This window comes from Crocodylus siamensis, chromosome 5 (genome assembly GCF_052110815.1).
Source record: "Crocodylus siamensis isolate JL-2025a chromosome 5, ASM5211081v1, whole genome shotgun sequence".
NCBI classification, from domain to species: Eukaryota; Metazoa; Chordata; order Crocodylia; family Crocodylidae; genus Crocodylus; species Crocodylus siamensis.
The window spans coordinates 190,637,544-190,661,405 of record NC_143399.1 but is presented as its reverse complement, the minus strand read 5'-3'; the positions used below and the strand labels follow the sequence as shown (position 1 = coordinate 190,661,405).

General features: G+C 38.3%; 1 protein-coding gene across 1 annotated transcript in view; it reads right to left on the bottom strand.

The window, feature by feature from the left end:
* The window catches only part of PTPRN2 (protein tyrosine phosphatase receptor type N2), a 1,011,953-nt gene that overhangs the window by 30,288 nt on the left and 957,803 nt on the right, over window positions 1-23,862 (bottom strand). The window contains exons 17-19 of the mRNA XM_090047600.1: window positions 22,740-22,817; window positions 6,957-7,076; window positions 5,629-5,795 (exon numbers count right to left, since the gene is read on the bottom strand). Coding sequence (XP_089903726.1) covers window positions 5,629-5,795; window positions 6,957-7,076; window positions 22,740-22,817 — 365 coding nt within the window. The remainder of the gene's footprint in view (window positions 1-5,628; window positions 5,796-6,956; window positions 7,077-22,739; window positions 22,818-23,862) is intronic.

Sequence of the window (23,862 nt, the reverse complement as noted above, 5' to 3'; positions counted from 1 at the left end):
GGAAGCCATAATTAAAAGAGGATATACAGTTAGCAGCATAATGTGAGCTTGTATGGAAAACAGATTATCTCCAGAACAGCAGTGAGCAAACACTCTGAAAATCTTCTCTCAAACTTAACATTTAATTACTCATGTACAGACTACAATTCTAGGAAGCTATACAGCCATAGTTCCAATATAAAAGTTTTATATACTTAATATTTATAAATAGCTCTACTTTCCAGATTTCTAACCAATCTACATTATTTGAAAATATATCTACAGCTGAACAATAAAAACAATAGTGCAAAACTGACCTGGTATACAGTAATTTTCTACTGGGGTTTAATACCTATGCTTGAATTAATGAGGAAATTAAGCAAAACTGAAGCAAACCGAGGTACTCCTTGTAAGATGCTGAATACAGCCCACAGAAGGATTAAGTCTGGTTACATTCATTTCAGTGTTACTGCTCTAGAGCTGCATTTTAATTGTGAAATGTTTTCCTCATAGAAAAATGTCAAAGTGGGTGTGTTAACAAAGGAAACTGAACAAAGGATAAAACGAGAAAGCGTCCTTTCTAAGAAATCAAATCCCCTCACTTTCCTTGATTAGGTGTTTTAATTTACTAGAAGGTATACTATAAAACCATGTCATAGGACAGCTGCCAGAGGAGGTCTAAGGTCTAGATGCACCAAGCTGATAATTGTAAGAGCAAATATTTCAGAACGTTAACTGCTGAGAAATCTGATAAAATGTGCTGCTGGAATCTGGCAACTATGCATTATGGTATTAGTAATTTTAAAGCATCACTAATCTACTGAATCATTTAGTTCTTGGCTGTTCATCTATTCTGTAACATCTGTGCTGTGCAAATATGCATATATCTTTAAATACGCTTAGAGTGTAGCCTGAAGATACTTAAAGATGTATATCCGAAAGACAGCCTTTTCAAATGCCAGTAACTTGACTCAGACATGTTACCAAGGTGATAGTCATGTTCCAAAAGATAATGTTTTTTACAATCAGCTTCTGGTCATTAAGAATCTGACCAGATTTAGTAAATATCTATAATAACGATAGGGTCACATATAAAATATAAACATTCACAAATCTTTACAATGCATTGGTGAGGAAAGTAACTAACTCCCATTTTAATGATGTGGAAACTGAGGTAGAGATCTTTAGTAAATTTAGTTCCTCAAGGCTTCAGAGCACGTAAACAACAGAACTGAGGTCACAATTCGGGACTTCTCCATTCTCAGCCTTTGGCTGGTTTCTGTGGTTCACCCATTTATCCATAAATTTGCTGTATTAGCAAAGAATAGGGCAGAGTGGTTTATTTTCTCTGAAATAGGTCCACTGCTCAACCACTGAACAGCAGCTGACACTGGAAGCTAAAACACACACAACGGTAATTTATCAGGTACTGAAAACAAGGTAATTTATTACCAAGCAAAACTTATACCTTTCCTCTTCCCTCCAGCCCCAAGTTTTACATGGCTTTTAACTGAAGGGTTAGATTATTCTGTATGGATGAATCTGTTAATTATTGGTGTCAGTGTCACTACCTTACTAATGTATACAGGAGCCTTACAAACCTGCAGAGGATGGTTCATATTTTGGAATCAACTCCTTCAATACAACATTAAACTGGAATAGTATATATATATATTTGCAAACTAAATTTCAAATGTCTGTTATACAGTATGACACAATATCAGCACATTCCCCGATATGCTGATGGCCATTCTCTGCCCTCCATCACATACACACTATTTGAAAGGAGTTTTGGCATTTAAAGTGTCATAAAAAGCTCATAAGCAGACAGAAGTATTTATCATTTCTTTCTGCACTTGTACGGCTCCATTGTTCATTGAATGGCACTTCTAATATGATACTGAGTTTGTTTTGACTAGCCAGCTAGGGAAGTTTTGGTAAATTTTCAATAACAAATAAAACCACACTAACCCTATTTGTAATTCAAACAGCCAGAGACACATGTTGGGGAAAGACACCTTATGTTTGTCATTTTTACTGACTGAGTTTCCAACACGTTTATCATCACACATTTCAGAAAACATATTAAAATAAAGCTTTCGATCCAGCTGATTCATAGCTTAGTCTGAAAAGAGATTTAAGAAATGCAACAATATCCCATTGCACTCTAGGTTCTTTCTAAATAGAGCAAATGGAAAATTCATCAGTAAGCAAAGGTCTTGAATGTTTAAGAAAAAAATATCAATATACAGGAAGAATCAACTTAGAGAGAATGATTAGTAATACAAACCAACCCTTGGCTCATTGAGTGAAAAAGAAATCATCATGCAAACCATCAGCAAGCAAAGGTCAGAGGTCGTTAGAGGCTCAGAAAAGGGGTTTCCCACATTGTCCCTGCAGCAGAGTCACAGTTTCCAATGATCACTTTTGTGACTATGCAACTGGGCTCATATTACTAGCTGCAACATCACAAAAATGACACTGGCAACCGCTAATTAGCTGGCAAAATAAGAATTTGTCCATTTTTAAAGTGAGCAGTGTTAGTAAATGCCATTGCACACAGCAAGAAGTGATAGCATAATATATATATATATATTTATTTTTTTTAAGCAAAGCCCTCACATGTGATGCTAATTATCTTTTAGCTTAGCAGTCTCTCTTTAAAGTGTAAATGTGCTCCCTCTGGGCTCAAGAAATATTTAATTACACATCAGTGCATGACTAACAAGCTAGTCCAGAGCGGTAATGATTGGTCTATTGTTCACAATGAATTTAGGACTCTAGAAGCATTTAAAACTGACCAGTGGTTTTCTGCAGCAGTCTCACCTTTCAAGCACTGTATGTTGTATGGAATTTTAAAAAATACAAAATAATCTCCTTTTGGTCATTTAGACCTAAAAGCACTATGTTCTTAAAGCACAGTTGGGGCTTTCCCCCTGCTCCTCCCCTTCTAGGTTTGATTCGTATGCTAAATGCAACATCATCTAAAACACTGTCCGATACATAAGAAAGAAAGAAAGAAAGAAAGAAAGAAAGAAAGAAAGAAAGAAAGAAAGAAAGGTAAGCTTTCAGTTTTCAAAGAGGCTTGCAAAATTTACTTCAATAAAAAAAAATAGGGTCCACATTTCCACCGACTCTGGGCAAGGTAATTTTGGGAATCCAATTTTTCTTGGTGATGAATTATAAAAAATAGAGGGTTGGTTATGTATATGTTTAACTTCATATATGTATGTGAATATATAAATATACACACATGCCCATATATATATATATACACACGTATAAATACATTGAATGCATAAAAAAATTGATATTAAAATGAATGAGAGTAGCACTTGCACGTATCACCTTAAGCAAGGGGTATGTATATAATGTATCGGACAGTTTTTGAGGATTTATCAATTCCAATAATTTACCAGAGGTGAAACTTTAAGTAGGGAGCTTTCGAAGCACAATTTATTCAATTAAATCACTGTAAAATGAATTATTTTAGCAATAGCTTTTTTAATGACTTTTTGTCATGAAAAGAACCAGCTTGGCCAAGAAACTGAGATTCATAAAAGCATCTATTGTGCACGCAGATTCCTTTTCAATGGAATTTTACTATGCATTCAATATTATGGGTTCATAATACAAAATCTACACTCAAGGACATAGTTACTGGTTACAGTGCCCTACACTACACTAAGAATATGCATAATAAACAAACTCTCAAAATTCAATCATATTTTAACAGGTTCATCCTATCCGCCTCAGATAGGAAGTATGCCACCTGAACTACTTTCCCTTCCACTTTTAATTTTGTATTTAAATACTGTGATTATTTATTCCCTGCAGACCTTCAGTAAAAGACTGCACAGTTTTTGAGATGCAGCCTCTGCCACACTGTAGGCTTGATCCTGCAGTTTTCAGATGAACTCAACTCCTACTTCGGTAAGTAGGAATCGAGGGCACACGGCACTTCGGAAGCGCTAGCCTTCTGGGCCCAGTCCTGCTCACACTGCAACCAACAGGACTTCCAGGCCAAGTCAGATCCTTGGACTTGATCAGTACCATGGACTTTTACAGAGTGACAGAAGTGATTTCTATTCATAATAAAAAAGTAAAGTTGAAATTCAGCATTTCAATTTGCACAATGCAAAGCTTGGAGCCAATTCAGGACTTCCGCTTTGGGAATTCACTGCTGCCAAGCTCCACAGTACCATAAGAAAGAGACTTTGAACTATAAAAACAACATTAAAGTGATACTAAGAGTTTGGACTTGAATCCAAGGCAAAAATCCCTGAAAAAACAAACTATGGATCCAAATCCACCTTTAGGTAAGTGCTCCTTTCTCCATTGTGTTGTACATGCAGAATCCTGCTACTCTAACCCAATCAAAACCCACAATAAGTGAGACTAAACATTATTTAAAGACCCCAAATAAAAATGTAGGAGCAGTGCAATGTATAGAGAATGGCATTTTACCCTTAAATCTATGAGTAATTTTTTTCCCCCAACAGCCAAGTGCGCTAAATTTCCACCAACTTCAGTTGAAGATGGGATCAGTATCTCCCTTCAGGTGCACAAACACAACTTTCACTAGCTTCATTTATTGGAGGGCAACATTTGGCCCTACATTTTTTTGTTTATACATTTTGCTGAAACCTTTAACATTATTTCAGCAGTTGGCACATTAGGATTACAGTAAAGAGAAAAAAATACATTGACACGTAAGCACCTTCCGGGATTCTCAATCAACTCCCCAACTTTCTGAGCTTCTTTTCATTTAGCTTTGACGGTATGTCTGTGAAGTATCTGGTACAAGTTAACATCTACACAGAATGCATTAAGCATGGTTTGCAGTCAGAAGGAGATTATTTCACTGTGACGTTTATCGTTCATGGCTTTAATTTTCGAATTAAAGTTTAGAGAAACATTAAATATTAGAAAAACCTGGTACTTTAGTAGAAAGAGAGCAGAGGTTAACATTTTTGCCTGTGTATTATTAGTATAAAAATACTATTAACAACTCCTATATTTTAAAGCAGCATCTGCTTCTTCAAAATTCTTGAGAGGGCATTTCTTGGCCAAAATTTGCGCCTGTTTCCCCACTTTTCCACCCTCCTTCAACCAAATGAACTTATGGACCTGACCCTTCAGTCCTTACAGGAATGCATTTTGCACTGGAATGTCTTTGCTGACTTAAAACTCAAAGGGGTTTTAGCATGCACATACTGCACAGTGATTTATTTGTAAGATTCTGGCAGGGAGGGTCAGAGGGGAGGCACACAAAAGGACTTGAAGCTGCAGGCCCAGGTAAATGCTTATAAAACAGAGAAATACCAATAACACAGGAAAAATATACAGAGGAAATAAATGCATTCATTCCCTGGGTGAGAAGCAAGTGAGTTTTTAGAGCCAGGAACAGAGAGCTTGTGGGACAGCAGTGAAAAATCACTGGGGTATGAAAGAACAGGTGCCCAAATTTATACACACACACATAGTTATGGCATCACAAACTGGAGGATATTTCTCCAGTAAAAAAAAAAAAAAAAAAAAAAAAAAAAAGCAACCTTTGGAGGGTAGGTAATTAAAAGTATTACTGCTTATAGAAATACTTCCGCAAATTTTCATTGCCTCCAATAGATCATTACATAGGTATTGTACCTGCGAAAATCTAGAAGTGATCTTGTGGAAGCAGGCGCTTTCTGGTCGTTCCAGCTCAGGAAATGGAACTGCGTCACAGTTCGTGTCTCATTGGTTTGGAGGTTTTTCAGGTAGAAGCTCCTCACAAGGAAATCCTCACACCAGATGTGCTCAGAGACCAGATTTACCTACAGCACATTGAAAGGGGAATATAACAATTGTGGATTCAAGCTGAGAGATGATATTTAAAATAGCTCCGCCGCAATCGTGGCACTTCACGAAAGTGCTATCTTTCGAATGAAAGGAACAACATAAGGCTTTTGTTATTACTAATAAATTTGGCACCAGCCAGATACATGATTCGTTATTTAGCAGTTATTGCAGCCATTTTGCTTTTCTGAAATATTTTTAATCATTCTTATATATTTTGTTGAAATTTAAAATAAATCTCCAATTTAAAAGTTATGGGTTTTGCATGTTGAAGAGATGCTGCCTGATAACAGGTTTTAAATGCATCCCATCATGACTCACTGAGAGACACCAACAGTGCACTGCTTTTCTGGAAACGGCAGGATATAATTTGAGTAGTTTTAAAATATATATACATAACATGAATCTAGCTCACATGAAAACTTTCAGTCAATTTACTTTGTTCAGCAGAAAACAAAGCATAATATGAAGCTGGAATGATATTTAGAAAATATATCTTTTTACAAGGGAATTCTAATAACCATTGTTCCTCACCATCATTTATCACTTATTCTTTACATTTTGCCTATTATGGTATTATTTGCTTAATCTAATCAAATGTAAGACCAAAAAAAATACTGAGAATCAAAAGTCACTGTATATGGCAACAAGGCACAATAATGGATACTTGTGCTAGATCTATCAAGGAAAAAGTAGGGATTTTTTTTCTTTCACATAAGAGGGCAGCTTAACACACAGAGTGGTAATAATTACCAACTATTACACATAAGCTTTTGTCTGTAAACCCAGACATAATTCTCTAAGGTGCAATATGCTATTTTCCTATAAACACGAAGTGACATTATTTTCATATTTAACCATTAAGGGAAGTCACTTTTAAGGAAAAAGACCCTTCCATTCTTTATTGCACTGATGTAGATGTATGGTCCATCATTTACGAGACTTTATGTCATCTACATTTTTTATAAAAAATATGCATAATTTACCATGATCTTAAAACAAACCAAAGGACATTGGCACTGTATGGGATACCTCAGCGCAATTTAACAGGTCAATTTGATTAAACAATCTTTTGCTTTGTATGAAATCAATCCACACACTTAGTGTCAAGTTTACAGTGAGATATTTTGTTTAAGTACCTCATATATGTGGTAGAGATTTGACCCTTCATCTGGCCAATAGTGGTAGCACTGCTTGACTCCATTTTCAGTAAGGGGTGTCAGCATGACAATAACGACACAGCCGTTCTCCCAGACCATCTGCAGACAAAGAAAGACACCGTGGCCACACTGTGACTGCCTAATTACTGCGTGACATGTATAATTACTGCACTCAGACACACAATCAAAATTTATTCCATTCACAGGAAATTTATTTCATTTTCATTAGACACTTTTACTCTGCAGCTGCTTTCAAAACCCTGAATATATGGCAGCATATTTTACATGCTTCCATGAAATATTAAAGAATTTCCAATGCTTTAAAAAAACACACATGCACACAATCCCCCCCCAAACAAACCTCCCCATTCCTAGTACTGCACTCAGCTGCTTTTCTTTCAGAACTTACAGATCCACAAAAAACTGCATTATGCTTTCAAAAACAACAACTGTTTAGCATTTGATGTTTTATGCTAAAGCAGCATGGAGACATATAATTAACAATATATTGACCTGCTAAGGTAATGCAAAATGAAATGTGCTTGTATGCTCAGATTTGTTTCTTCTTGCTGTTTGTCATGTACAAAAGCTGCTGAATTACTATATTAATGAAACAGTCATAAAAGTTGCATCCAACCAAGCTTAAGAGGAAAAGCAAAAACAAAAACCTTTAATCAAGAAATCTTTCATACGGAAAAATGTTCTTTTCAAAACCATAGTGCCTAAAAAAAGACTTTTGCAGACATGTACATTTTTAATTTAAGTTTTATGCAGGATATAAAATGAAACAGTGCAATCCATACTCCAGGCTATCCACTCCCAAAACATACGTAGAGAGGGAACAGAAGAGAACAGTGAATCTTAGCTAACAGCGTGACTACTTAATAATTTAGAATAGCCACATTGTAGAATACAAGACTCTAAGACATCCTCAACTAAAGGGTTTCTGGATGTTTTCACACAAACAACAAAATGAGCAAAGATGGTCTGGCATATCTGTGTTCCAAACACAGCTCATGGCTGAACAAAAACACTCCTGTGAATTAATAACAAGCAGCATAGTCACTAAAAACCATTATTATTGTGCTGTACATTGATGTTATATTTGCATACAACTTTCATTGTGTTTTTATTAGCATATAAAATTACTGAGTGAAAAGAAAACTGCTCTTTTTGTGAAGGGTTACATTTATTTCACAGAAATATTTATAAGCAACTGTATTGAAATGTAAATTTTGTAAACAAAAAAGGCCTTTGTCTAAACTGCGCAATGATGATACATTCAATTAAAAGATTTTTTTAATGGCATACCATACAGTGAATATAAAAGCTTTTCCATTTATACTTAATAGTATAAAGTCTCCTTTTTTAAAGGTACCTTTTATAAGTGCAAAAATATTTCTTTTTTTGCATAAGGTTTTTTTCCTTATACAATTTAACAACTAAAATTCTTAAAACAGTTTTCAAGCCACACCTTAATGGTACTTAGTTGAAATATATTTAAGGTTTCTATAGTTTGGAGCTATTTGTGATAGTGGAGAGGAAATGGGGAGAAAGAAATTGATGTCAATTTTTTTAAAGAGAAAAAATATTTTCTCTCTCCTGCTCCTCCTCCTCCCTTCCTGCAAAAAAGAATGGCCTTCTCTGAACAGGATCTTTGAAGGGTATCAGACTCTTCTCCACCAATACTCAGCACTACACAATAATAAATATAGGTTAACTTAATAGTTTATAATTTATAATTTATTTTATATAACTTACATATACATATATAATGTCTCTCTCTCTATATATATATATTTCTCATTAGTGGTTGCATCGCTCTTAAGTTTGCCAATTTTACCGGTAGTTTATGCGTGCTTACGGAAAATAATACAAATTTCAATTGGTCCCACATACTTTCATATTTCTATAGTCCTAAATCAGACTAAGCTAAGAATTTTAAAAAAAAAGTAACTTACTTTAAAACTAGCCTCACTAAATCGCTACTTTCCTCACATAACAATTTAATGTGCCTTTAGAAGGTATAGAAGCTCATTGAAGCCATTACGAAAATGAGGAGAAACACAGTTTTTATGAGTGTAATAAAAATACAATGATCTAGACCATAAACTAATCATCTAGCACTCTGGTTGTGCCACCCAAGTGTAACATTATAAAAGCCCACTCGTTTAGAGAGGAATCCTTACAGTTTGGCAACCCTGTTCATTGGTTCAAAGATACAACATTTCATTACAGAGGAGCTGTCTGAATCTCTGAAGATTTCATTAAGCATAAATCCAAATGAAAGTTAATTTAAACAAACAATTTCAAAGTTACTCTGGGGTATAATATTTCTTTTAGGTCATTGTGTGAAAACAGAGAAGTCAAATATACTAAATCAAGCAGGCAATGCAATCTAGTGCTATCATCATCATTGTTACAAGGCAGTCATGACCGCATCTCCCGTGCTTACCATTTGTAAGAGATATTTACTAAGACTCATTGACTGTGACTTGCAGACTATAATATTTACTCTGTTTCTTTAATAGTATTATACTGAGCCATGAAGCAGTTATCTGGATTTCCTTTTGAATAAAGTACTAGAGGGATGGGTCAAATATAGTCCACAGAGCTTTAACAGTGCCCTATGGATGACCTCATATTTTAAAACTGGAGATGTGACCTCCTGAAACTACAGCACCATGCATATAATACTTTAGTGTGTTCAGTCTGGCCAGACAAGGCTGATCCAAATAGAGCACTGCATACTGCAACATAGTCTCCATGGGTTGTGTCTCTGTATTAAAGAAAAAACAAAAGATTTGCTCTGTGCTCCGCAGTAGGGGTGTGTGAAGCAGGCGCTATTCGGTTCAGATTCAGCCTGATTCAGGGGACAGTGATTCGATTTGTTGATTCGGATCACTGTCCTGATTCGATTTGGCTGAATCTGAAGATTCAATGCTGATTCAGACAATCAGGGATTCGGCCATAGACACAGCTTTAAATGTTTTTTCTACATACCTCGAGGTACCAGGTGTGGCTCATGAATGCTGAGATGGTGGGGTGGATGGAGTGTCCCACAGGATGGGGTGGGAGGAGGGCATGTTGGGCAGTGGACCAGAAGTAGACTTAATGGTCCACTTCCGTGTCTGCGGCCAAGCACGCTAGGAATCCCCCCACGTTCCCATCGAATCGATTCAGAGGGTTCCGATTCGATTCAGAAAGATTAAAGGGTCTCCTGATTTGACTCAGATTCGGAGATTCAGCCACCGAATCGGGCCTAATCTCCACTGAATCGAATCAGCAACCAAAGCTTTGCACAGCCCTACTCTGCAGAGAAGTTGTGGCCTCATTTCTTTCAGGTTGTCGATGCAACCTTTACATGGAAACTTTGGGAACAGAAGATATGCTTCAATTAGATTCAAAATGATTTGATCAACTGAAAATTCTGAATTTTGAAAAGTAAGCAAATTATGTGATAAAAGAATGAAGAAACATATATGATAAGAGAATGAAGAGGTTGCAAGCACTTTTGGAGTGGGGCTGTTTTTGTATTTGTACAGGGCTTAGTATGATGATGCCTTTGACTGTAATGCTGCAATATTATGAATAATAATAATGCCAAACAATATATACTTTGTTCACTTAGCACATGCATTTCCATGTTAATAATTTGTTATAATACTTCCAATATATTATGAAATTTTGAATGCAAGTATATTGAGTAAAAGTAACAAAGTATTTGCTATGCAATATATACTGAGAAATAAGTAGAGTACCCTTCTATGAGTCTTCTATGTGCAGTCTGTGTGAATATGGGATTAACAAAACTCACTTTAATGAGCTTCTGCTCTAAGCTTTATCCTCAAAACCTCTCTCACCAAAATGAATTTCTCATTTCTTTTTCATTCATTGCAAATTAAAGGTTGAATCCTGCAACCCTAAGACGAATAGTATATTTGCCATCAGAGGGATGACTTGTGGCTGTAATTCACCGTATTTAAAGAACATGAATAAGGGCCATGTGTCATGTTTGTCCCATATAAGTGGTGTCTGCTGAGGTCCTCTGCAGAGATTAATTTTGCTCTGGGCAAATTAATTTTATAACATTGTAGGACTGATTTCTGAAAAAGTATAAAAAAGAATTTGTAAACAGAAGAACTGCTCACAGCATTATCATGAGCTGAAAACCTTTAAAAGAGTATTTTTATAAAGTTCTCCTTGGGCATGTTTACACAAGACACTACTACACAGTCGCTCGCTACTGCGCATTTATTACTTGTATTAGCAAGCAATAAATAAATGCACAGTAGCACCAGTGAGCATCTTTTAAGTGATGCTAGTACGCAGAAGCGCCTTGTTTACTAACTTTTAAATAAATACTTAATTAAGTATTTAGATTTTCAAGTGTTCTTACGAGGGAAGAGGGATTTTTTTAAAAAGTTGTTTTTCAAAATGATAATTGGGAAGACCACTAATTCTCTTCTTTATGTTAATGACTAGGAAAATGAACATGCGTGTATTCCAACTAGAAACATCCTACTTCTTCAGTAAGGAATAGGTGGACATATTTTAAGAATGCATGGATTTAAGTGTAGAAAACACATATGGTCATAGGTTAAATTCAGAGTGTGTTCATTAAAAATAATGAGCGGATCATTCAGTAATCATTAATATGTTAATGGAATTTTTAGCAGTCACATCTTGGATATTTCAAGACAGACACCAAAATAGCTGCACAAAAGATAACTTATTAAAGAAAGGTAATACAGCTTAGTATTACTGTACAAAGTTCTAGAAAAATGTATACAATAATGGTACATACAATTTAGACAAGGAAAGCCTCATTATCAATAAAGAAAGGTTCTTAAAAATGACACACTAAAATCCTTACAGAATCATGGTTTATCTGTCACAATTCATGAAGTTAATTACTTCCCCAAAAAGTGATTTAAGTTTTTCATTTGGAAAATAGCCTGCCTACCTGATAGAGCCAATCAGGAAATTATTTCCCTCTCCCCTCCTCCCCCAGATAATTTTTTTTGATGAAATAGTAAAATTTTAAATGTAAACATATTTTGTCTTTTTATTGAAATAACAAACATTTAAGACAAATCTTGTTTGAATCTTTAGGTTGCTGGTTTTTAACTAAAGAAACATCCATACAAATAGTTATTCTCCATTAAAACATATGATCACTAAGAAACCTAATTCTGTGTCAAAGCATGATACACCAGTTCAAAATAGGTCAAGTCATGGCTCAGCTAGTTAGCCCAGAAAATCAGTACTTTGACAAATGAAAGCCAATAACAGTAAGTCCACATTGTATTTGAGGGCAAGATTAAAGCATACACATGCACACTTGATCTAGTTAAAACTAACTAGCTCAGGAAACAACAGCAGTGAAGTTGGAGTCAGTGTAGACTGGGCTTCAGTGTAGACTGGACTACTCCACCCAGTACACCGAGTACTTACTCACTTGGCTAGCCAATGCTGTTGCCTTTTCAGTGCTACTGATATGCAAGTTAATAAGGTTAAAGTTAACTTAAGCAGGTATGCCTACACATGCTGCAGACAGGCTAAAGGAGACAAACTGTTCCCACTCATCTCAGTAGGGTGTTAACTGAAGCTTAATCATGGTAATTTAAACATCAACACTCAACTATTTTGCTACTTATAAATGCACACACACAAAAGAGGGGCAATTGTATTATGAAAATGAGCACAATATACTATGGAGCAGCTCATCCTGGTGTCGATACAGGAGAGTTTGGCCAATGGGTGGAAATGGGAAGAGTCCCACTACTATGCCCCCTTTCAATCTGAGCTGCAATTTAAGATTACTAGGGTAAGCATGGACTGCTTTACTGAATGGCTATGCAATTACTTATGATGTATTTATTTCACATAGGTTGACATGCTATTTGGGCTCTAGGGAATAGAGTTATGTACCCTTCTCTCCCTTGCCATCTTTCATTTATCAAATTAAATATGCATATTTTACACATCAGATCATCATGACTCTTTTTAGCTGCTCTTATTTTTAAAGGTGTGAACTGATTCGGGACACAGCAGGCTCAGTTCCATGCAAGGAAAATAAACTCATGAATCAGGACAACTTGAAAGCAATGTATTCTGTATGTCTTTCTTCACAGTGCACGTGGGGGAAAAAAAGCAAATAATCATTTATTTTTAAATTTTGTTTTTAGAGTTTGCATTTTGTGCTGGATTGAGAGAACTAGGGACTGAACTCATATTTATCCACAGCTAGGACCGGGACACTGCAGGTGCCCCCCACAACCCTGTCAATGCATCTGGAACATGCACTTAGTACCTGGCCTGAGAGATCATGTGAGCATGCTACTTGATATGGTAGCTTTGGTGACAACCACAGTAACATAACAAAGCAAAGGTGTGTGTGGGGGGGTGCAAATAAAACACATTTACTCACATACGACATGCACCTTTGCCCCCAAAATCAGCCCTCCAAAATTGGAAAGCATGTCTTCAGCAGGGAAGCTGATTTTTCTTCACCGGAATAGAAGCATGGAGACACTGTGTTCTAATTGCTGCCAAGACGGCCCTTGCAAGCACAAGAGGCAGAATCCTGCGTTAATTCTCTGGCAGCTGCTTTTGGCTGAGCACAGTAGCTTGTGCCTGAAGCAGCACTAAGTTGGCTCAGAGCAAATAAGTGCTGCATGCAGTCTTTGTATATCTTGATGATGCTTTTGGAAACAACACTACAGGAACTCATACAAAGAATTACTTTACTGTAAAGAAATAACTACTACTTATAAGCTACTGCTGTTGCCTTTAAAAGGGTCTGGGGCCCAGTCTTGTTGCTGTCCTGCTACACCAGAAAGTTTCTGTGGCTTCCCCCTAAGGGTTTCCTGGGATGCCACAGTTTCTGGATACACTGGGGCAAATTGTCCAGGGTGGGCTAGGGGAGGCTGGGGTCCTGGGGGCTTCCCAGGGCAGCAGCAGTAGTGGTCTGGCCACCCGGAGCCTGGCTGGAAGCCAGAGCATTGCTCTGGCTGCCCAGGCTCTGTTTCTAGCAGCACACACTGCTGTTGCATGTGCCACACTGCTTCTTGCAGTGTTTTTTTTAACTGGAATCTCTAGGTGTCAAATTCTGGTACTGCACTGCAAATCTGCAGCACAGTGAATGGGTGCAAATGCACTGTGTGTGATCTGCAGTGCCTCAAATGGGTTTGAGGCACCATAAACCACATGTGTGTGCTCGTCAAGACGTGCCCCCTGAGTGCACATACATGTGCAATTAATGCACAGCAATTACCTCTGGAGCAGTTTGAGCCGGAGTAGACTGCTCCCAGGTGCGGTAGCTACATGTGTGCCAAGGATAGAAGCAATTTGAGCCAGAGTGAAGTAGGCTGCTGGCTGGTTGGGCTCGCTGGGTACAATTTACGCTCCCAATTCATGTCTACATGTGTGTTTCAGTGCAATTACCCTGCTGTAACATAGTGCCATCCCCAACAGTAGTATCTTAAGGTAGTTAATTAATTCACTGCATCCTAATGCTGGTGCACGTGTAGATGGTGACACTTTACTGTAGAGCTAATTAGTCAACTCCTTAGTAAAGCAAATGGTTAAGTGCACCCACTGTTTCCAGAAGGCGTACTCTATGTGCCACAGTCTGCCACAATTCTTAAAAAATCCCCTTTTCTACATTCTGCTTTCCACAAAAAAGGTGCATGTCTTATTTGGGGCCATATGGTATGTGGGAAAATGATGTAGCAGCAGCTGTACTGCTGGTAGCACAGATACTGACACTGTACCATGTGCCACTGTCACCCGGTTTACTCAAGTGTACAGTTATACGTGCCCACTGGAAACTACATGTGGAGACTGCCAACTCATGCTACAGAGGAAGCCATTAGCTAACAATATTATTGTTTCCTTTTCTAAATTCCAAAACCAAGTCAAAGATTGAAGAGTAAGTGCTTCCACAACAAAGTACAAAATGCATATAAACTAAAGCAGTATATTCTGTAGTTATTGGATTTCACCAGCTTCCCAATTCAATAATCCAAGTCCTAAGGTAGTTTTTGCAGATTTGGAGGAAAGCAATATTTAATATTTTAACTAATTCTGATCATATTCAATTAGCTCCTGGCATAAGAAAATCAATCAGAATCTACCTGCTTTGGCATTCCAGTGACCCCAAAGAGCTGTTCCTGCTTTCCACCACAACTTGCTCGTCTCACCAGCCTATTATGTCTAGTCTTTTTTTAGACTGTAAATTATGTCAAGTGAAAATTGTCATTTCCATGTTGGTACTGCACCATATATACCAGGCCCCAATTCAATTAACCTCTACGTTTGAATGGAAATATGATCTTGGGGGAGAGAAAGGCTGTTTCCTGCTTTGCCACATTTTTTCTTACGTATGTCTACACCACACCCTTGGGGGCTACCAGGGGTGCCTGATCTCCAGCACGCCCTGCCTTCACATATGTGAAGTATGTATAAAATAGTATTTTATGTTATTATATAATGCACATTATAATAAATATATGAATAGTTACAATACACATGCTTAATAATTATGCATATAATTTGCAGTCTTCTCTCTCAGGAGAACTGAGATGCAGCACACTCAACCCCAGGAACAGGAACATCCTCCCTATCCAAACCTTTCATGGAAAAAATAAGGGAAGTGGTGTCGGGCTGGTTCAGCCAAAAGTTGGTGGAGGAGACAAAGACCCAAGTGAATGGAATGTCAAAAACAGGACAAAGTATTGGGAATTTAAGTTTTCAACAAGATCATCAAGAGGAACTGAGCATCTTAAAAGGAGGGGGACATAAGCCTCCTACAGAAAATTAACTTCTATTTGGAACTGGCATACATTTATAAGGCAGATACAATTAAAATATTATTTCTCTCTATGCAAGAATAAGCTCTAAATATCCTAGTACCTACTAGCACTTTTTATGTAATACGATCAGAAGTCTCCTGAAGATACTTCACAAGTTAAGTGAAGCCTACATAAGTCAAATAACCTCCCTTCAGTTCATGAAATTATATATCCTGTTCAACCACAAAATAACATTTTTTGCTTTCAAAATTACTCCCAACATGAAACTCCAGCTGCAACAACTGACTGTAGATCTGAAGTGTTCTCCTACTTTGTTCTTCTGAATTGCGTTCCAGTCGAGTTAGATTTGAATATTTTGTTAAGTAGTAAAGTCTGGTGAAATCTCACAGAAGCTGATGGACCTAGCTGTCATACTTCATTCAAGATGAATATCAGAAATAAACTTCTTTATGGAATCAGAAAGTAGAAACAATGGGTTGTCGCCATGCAAAACGCATAGGTCCATGATGAACCATGTGGGACAAATCGTTTCTTTGGAGACTAATAAAGCAAACACTGGAGGTGTGAGAAAGAAGCAGCTGGAACACAAAAGACACAGAGGAGAAGTAAAGACACCACAACCACAGCAGTCCTGCTAATGTGACACTGGGGGAAGGGTGGGAGGGGGAGGAGAGGGGAAAAAAGAGAGTTTTTGGATAAAAAGTTGGCTGAAATAGGCTCAAAATGGCAAGGAAAAAAATTACCTCCTATTGATTTGGCTCTATTATTTCCTGGGAAATAGGATTTTGTATATTCACTGTAAATAAAACATGATTGCATTAAAGAAATACATGGGCTTCATTATCGATTTCTCCCTGTAATTGAAAAAAAATCTGCAGGCCTAAAAACTTGCTTGGCCACTTAAGAAGCAAAAAGAAACATGACTCACGGTCTGACGAGTTGGACCCCTTTTCCAAGGAGGAAAAAAAATTGCGAGATGGAATTAACATTGAACCAAAACGGCACTAATAACGGAGGGGGTCTGAGAAATCCAAAATGGCCAAAAGGAATGAAAACAAAATGAGAGGAAATTTTACAAACAACCTAAAGCAACTGTAGGCTTTACAAAAAGGAATTAAAGCAGCATTTGGAGGTTTCCCAGAAGGGGCTGAGAGATGAACTCTCTATTTGAGCAGCATATACAAGTGCAAAGACAGATTATGAAGCATGGGTACAACACACCTGATGTGGGAAGGCAAAGCAGGTCAGTCAAGTACTGACCCCCAGTCTTTCCTGGAACCAACAAAGGCTCAAGGAGCCAGTCCCACCAAAATTAAATACTCACAAACGTAAATGTAGATCAATAGTAACAGCAAATTTAATAATGAAGTAATACAGATGAGCTGTTAATGACTAAACAGTACAGATAAAGCCTATCAAGCAAATGATTAACATTTATAAAATTGCTATGTCTTTAGGTGAAAGCACATCTTGTTAACATTTGAAAGGATTTAAAATTAATTTCTTTCAATTCTTAAAAAGTCTTAAAAAGCCTCTAACAGACGGCCAACCTGCAAGGGGAAAAGACTTCTCACATAGGTTTCAAATTAAGTTTTAAAAGGGCACCTTGCTTTAAAAGGGCATCTGTAAGAATGATAGCTTAAGGCTGAAGAGCAAAGATTTTGAGGTGCTCTACTCGATTGCCTGGTTTAGTATAAAAAACTTGCTAAACAAGGCCAATTTAAAAAAAAAATATTCCTAATAGGTTCTACTTTAATTAATATTCATATGACTATTTTATCCCCTATTTAAATCCATTTTGCCCTACAACTTCTAAATGCACTCTAAGCAACCTTTGGCCTATTTCTTTTAACTTGTCTTGCTCTCAGTGAAACCAGTTTGAGTGGGGAAAGTGAAAATGGCCTGAATGGGGAGAACAAACCAAACTCAAACTAAATAGCTGACCTTGTCAAATTGTCATTTTGGTGACTTTCTTTTCTTTTTGTTGAAATGAGCCTGAGCAACCATTTTGGACCCCATTAGGGTACTTACAGAAGCGAGAAAGGCATCAGTAGGGAGAACTTCAAGGGGGTCTTAACTGACATCCTTCATTCAAGACAAGCATGGACACAAACTCCTTTATGGGACCAGATGGCAAAAAAAAGAAGAAAAAAAGAAAAAGGAACTGGGACCCCAAACAGCCAAGCTTGGTTAGGAAGAGAGTCGTGAGACTTCAAAGACTTGCTCTGCAGGCTGAGGTAGCAAACACAGGAACTAGGATGCTACCTGAAGGAGATGTATGTTAGAGAAGCAGCAAAAACACACAGGAAGGACACAGAAGAAAGAAAAGAAGCCTGAGCAAGAAAAGCCCTTTTACCTTAAACCTGAAGGGAAAAAAGGTTGAGAGAGTAAGATTTTTTGGGGTAAAGAGTTACCTGGAAGAGGCCTGGAACCGTGAGCAACGAGAAAAGAAAGAAAACTGAAGCCCATCTCCTCTTTTTTGATTCCTCTTGTGTTCGGGAAAACAGGACTTTGTATCTCACTGCTTCATTGATTTCTCCTCCTAAGTGAAACAGGGCTCCCCAAATTGGCTAACTGCTCTAATTGAAGAGGCTGAGTATTTGAATTTAGCCCCCACTATATCTTATTGTGATTGACTCCAACTTGTCCTGCTTGTATTAAGGCCAATATTTCATACACAAACTCCATTCCTTAAGCATCTAATTTAACAAATGCATATGTGCGCGCATCATTTCACTTCTGATTTTTGCAAGTGAATATGAAAAATTGAGAATTTTGCATTTGCAAAGGGCTAGTTAGAAGTCCAATGGACTACCTACATATATAAATACTTGATAACTACATACACACATTTTTAAAAGTCAGGATTTTAATGTATTTGCTTTGTGGAATCATGGAAAGTTCACTCTGGCCAAAATTACTTTTAGGAGCCTCTTCAAAGAGATGATATAAAAAAAGATTTTGGCCCTATTCAGCAAACCTAACATTATCCCCCCACAAACAATTGCCACACAATGGTTATTTAGCTCAAAACAATGATAGAGGGCGCACAAACATTCCTATCATTCCACAAAACAAACAGCCCGATATGGGGAATATGTCTCCTCTACCCTAGAGAAGCACATGAAAGTTGTATCTCCTTGGGTGGCCATTCCACTAAGGGTATTAAATAGAGCTCAGAGCCACCAGGTCTAAGGATCTCATCACTCAAAAAACACAGGGAAATTAGGGAAGTCCTTCTTTGCAGTCTGACAGAATCCCCCTACCTTAATGACTCTAGGGATCTTTTGTTTTAATTAATTAGTGCAAGCCCCTAGTAACTCCTAAAAAAAAAAATACATGGCAACAGAGCTGGGTCTATGGACTTGATGAAAGAGAACAGTGGTTGGGAAAAAAAGAATGAGAACAAGTGCTGGGCAGGGAGGGAGAGAGGACGTGTACAGAATGGCCGGTGACTCACTTTTCCAAAAATTCTCTCCATCGCAGGCTCAGAGATGGGTTTTGGAGTTTGTATTGGTGCACCAGACCATGGACACAGCACTTAGGTCTGAACATGGTTTTTAGTCGCTACTGATATCTGAAAAAGGTTATGCCTACATGACAAAACGAAGGTGCGAGTTAAGCACATATAGGTGTGCCCACTTGTGCTAACATTGATGTAGCTAATGCTGGTAACACTGAGCAGAGGTGAAGATGCGATGGCACGGGCTTCAGAACAAACAAGCACCCGGAGTACAGAGCCAGGGCCATTTGACCGCTTGTATTCTGTTCGACAGCAACATGCTGCTATCCGTGCCACTGTGCCTTACCTGACATCATTACCAATAAATGTAGTGTAGGTATGCCTAATCTTTTTGGGATTGGACCATCATTTTTCTTTGTAAAAACACGTCAAAGTTCTGTAAAGACCCTTCTCCTTTAATAAGGCCAAATGAGTCTTCTGATTTTGAATGTTCAATTTAAGAAAAAAAAGGTCTAATATTTTTATACGAGAAACTCTTGATTAAGATATGTCAAGTTGGATGTCCTTAAAGGGCTGTGACTGTCAGAAACTGCAGCTTGCAAATTGCTTCAGTGCTGTTACTCCTAAAAAAAAAAAAAAGATCACACCAAAGTAGCAGTTCTCAACCTTATCAGATTCGAGGGACCCCTCCAAAACTTTTGTGAATTGAGTAGCACCCGCTGAAAAAAAAATGCATTTATTGTAGTGCTCACTTGGTTGAGGTGGAGAAGCCAGGAAGGAGGAGGAACAGAGGGCGTCTACACCAGACACTACGACAGTGTAGCATCAGTGGGCACAAGCTGTGATACGGCAGTTACATCACCATAGCGATGCGCTCCCTTGCTATAGTGTGTCGCTGTGATGAAGTAGCAGCTAAAAATAACCAAGTGCCGCTGGCACAGCGCACTATTACCGCGCTGTGATTTAGTGATGACGCAGTAACAACGGTACCATAGGGGCATGTATAGACGGTGCCCAGTTAGTAGGAAATACAGTAGGTAAAGTGGAGAAGGAGAGGCTGGAAGGGAAAAGCCTGATCTTATCTCCTCACTGCAGCCTATATTTTTCTCACTTATCTCCTCTTTCCCAGCAGCACCCTTCAAAGGCTATCACAGCACTGCAGAGTGCCACAGCACCCTGGTTGAGAATCATTGCTCCATAGTCCATCACTTGAAAATTTAGGCCCCAAACCAGCAGTTTCCAATGGCCTCAACCAGATGCATTTGCTACACATTTCTGAGAATCCAGCCAAGTGCATTTCAAACTGAGCATCTAAAAATCCAGGCATGAGGAATCAGAAAAAAAAAAAATGTCCTAAAATTTTGATCTAGTTTCTATTTGCCGACAAAACATAGCAGAAAATATAAATGTGGAAAAAATATAAAATCTCTGCAGCGATGATAAACCTGACTAGAAAATACTCCTGGGATACAAGGTGAAAGAAAGAGAGAGATTAAGAACCAGGTCCAAACTGACATTGTGTGTGCCTCCGTAGAGGCACCCGGATCCAGGGGGGTGATCCAGATCAACAGGACTGGGCTCCTAGGATGCCTCTGCAAGGAATGGACTGAGCTACTTGCTAGGAGGGAGACGCCTATAACTAATCTACAGGAAATGCCTGGGTTCCCCAGCTCTGTTACCAGGTTATTTCTGTGTTTTATCCCAGTGGTCTCCAAACTTTTTTGATCGCACACCCCTATAAGTAAAAAAATTTTGAGCACACCCTCCCCAATATAAGTATATTTATACAAATAGAAATTCTAATATTTTCTTCCCGCACCCCAATGGATCATCTCACGCACCCCACTTTGGAGACCACTGTTTTATCCAATATCTAGCTAATGCAAAAGGCATAAGCAATCCTGCAAACTGGGACTGGGAGTTCCCCACTCTACCCACTAGGCTACAGATTCGCACATCCACTTGCCTGTTCCTCTGTCTTCGTGAATCTTGCACTCTTGGCTCTCAGTAGCCTGAACTCAACAGGAAGAGTGTGTGGTGATCCCTCCCAGCCTAGCACTTTCCTGGGAAGTACAGGTTTGAGTCCCCTGAGTGGGGACAGCTTAGAACCTGGTCACTTGCTCCCTGGTCAGGTGCTCTAACCCACAAGCTATTGGGCCAGCGCAGGGCAGCAGGCCCGCACCATGCCTTCTGTGATGAGCGACATGCATGCAAGTTCTCAGTGCCCAGCAGTTTTTAGGGGGCCTCCATCTCAACCTTAAGAATCGAGGACTCCTTTGTACTTTCCTCCCAAACTAACTGGGATTGCAACAGAGTTTAACAGGAGCGAGGTACTTAGGTAGCTGATCTGTATTGCTTCTGAGCATGTGCAGGAGGTGCTCAGGGAATATTTCAAGGCCAAAATGGAGATGCCTGGGTGGTTTTGCAGCTGCTGGAATGGGGTCAACCAAGGTCCTGGTTAGGTGCCTACAAGGACAATTGGGATCAGGGCTGAGATGATTTTCATTCAGATTTAGACTCCTCAATTACATGGACACTTTTGAAATTTGTATTCATAGATCCTCTATCTTCCGCTAAAAATTCTCTGTTTGTAATGCAAAATAACAGTGTAGCAAATAAAAACATTGTCTGCTTCTGATGATAAGCCCTGATGATTTATAATGCTGTCTAATTACTAGCAGCTTGAGTTTCAGTATGTTTCAGGCAGACGTTTGTGCTTGTAGATAAATTCACCCCCCACTATACACACACACACGCACACACACACTATGGTGCTATGTACTGGAGTACAACTGATTTAAATGCACACATCATTAGATGGGCACGTACCCAGCTAAGTGTACGCCCAAGTCAGGAATTTGCATGCACCTACCTGATGCGGCGCATGCAAAATAGGTCTATGTTTATGTCAGGGTAACTACAATGCAGGCCTAGGACAATCCTGCCAGGACTTATGTAAACACTTAAGTTTTATGCACTGTGGCCCTAGTACAAGAAAAAATCCTTACTTAGAAACAATACTTAAAATTCCCTGAATTGGGGTCTTAGGAGCAGACTTCCTGGGCACCCCCCACAGCACAAACTTAAGGATATGTAAGTCTCTGTAGAATGTAGGCTTATGCATTACTAGCTTTTGGGGGATGTCAGGACCTCTGAAAATGAAGAGTCTTACTTGCAAGACCTTAAAATTAGACAAAGTCTAAATTGCTCCAGTATGAATATTTTTAGCTTTCAATTCCCCATATAATTTCAAGACAAGAACAAATCTTTAGCATAATTCTTATATTCACACAACTTCAAAAACAACATGATGGTTTTGAAAGGTATGTGCAAACTCAGGATATCCTGCCAATCCATTACAAGCTCTGCCTAAAACATAATGGATTTTACACTCTATATACTACTGAAAGGTCAGAAAGGTGTCAAACTCATACCTTAGTTCAGGTTCATACAAGAACTTTCAAAACAGGTTTAACTTACCTGCCAGAAGTCAGCAACAGTAGCAGGAAGAGGGCCCTGAGCAGCAATATATGCTGGGTTCCTGGGGTCATGGTCCATCTGGAGTGAGGAAGGAGAGCGCAGATCAGATTTATTAAAAGCAAAACAAAAGCCCTAGACAGGTTAGGAAAATGATGTGTTTCTTGGTAACAGCCATGAATTGATATGTCTTCACATCCTCAGAGGTGGGCAAAACATTTTATTTCCATTCACTGGGTCAAAGAAGCTCCTTGCCACAGCAGAGTGAGGTTACCAAATCAATATAATCATGAATGATGATCAATGTCCGATGTCCTAACCATGTAGTGAAAGAGCATTTAAGAGAGATGATTGACAAAGCATTTACTTGAATCCATGCTCTTGGTCTCATAGCAACCCAGAAGCCATTTAAAACATTTTTCTACACTGTATTAAAAGAATGCTGGGCTTATCTAAATACCTGCTCCATTTCCACCATGTTAGTCAAGGGCACATGTAACTAAGACGAGCAAAAATGGAGAACAAATTCAGTTACTGGCTTTTGCTGGTTAGTTGATTTGTCTAAATGCATGTGTTTAGCCTCAATAGAGGAAGTTCTGCTTAAAGACCTTAATTATAACATTTAATTCAAGGACTGACTGAGCAGAAAAAAAAGAGTCTAAGAAACAAAGCCATTAAGAGTAAATAGGATTAGTGTGTTACAATGAATGTTTTCAAACTGATGGGTGGTTTTCTTGGTCCTACGTCTTAGGACTCATTCTCCTTTGAAATAGAAGATTTGCTGATGTGATTTTTTAAAAAGCTAATCCTTAATAGGGCAAGACAAAATCTGAACATGGGGGGTGTGTGTGTGTGTGTGTGTGTGTGTGTGTGTGTGTGTGTGTGTGTGTGTGTGTGTGTGTGTGTGTGTGTGTGTGTGTGTGTGTGTGTGTGTGTGTGAGAGAGAGAGAGAGAGAGAGAGAGAGAGAAACTTGAAATGTAGTTGGTAAGAGTTAACTTGTATACGTGTAACTCAAAGACTTGGCTTCATCCTAGCATATGCTTCTGTACTGTATGTGAAGTTAAATTCTGAATAGGAATGAATGTAAGTCATATTTGTGTTAATAGGCATCTACTGAATTTATTC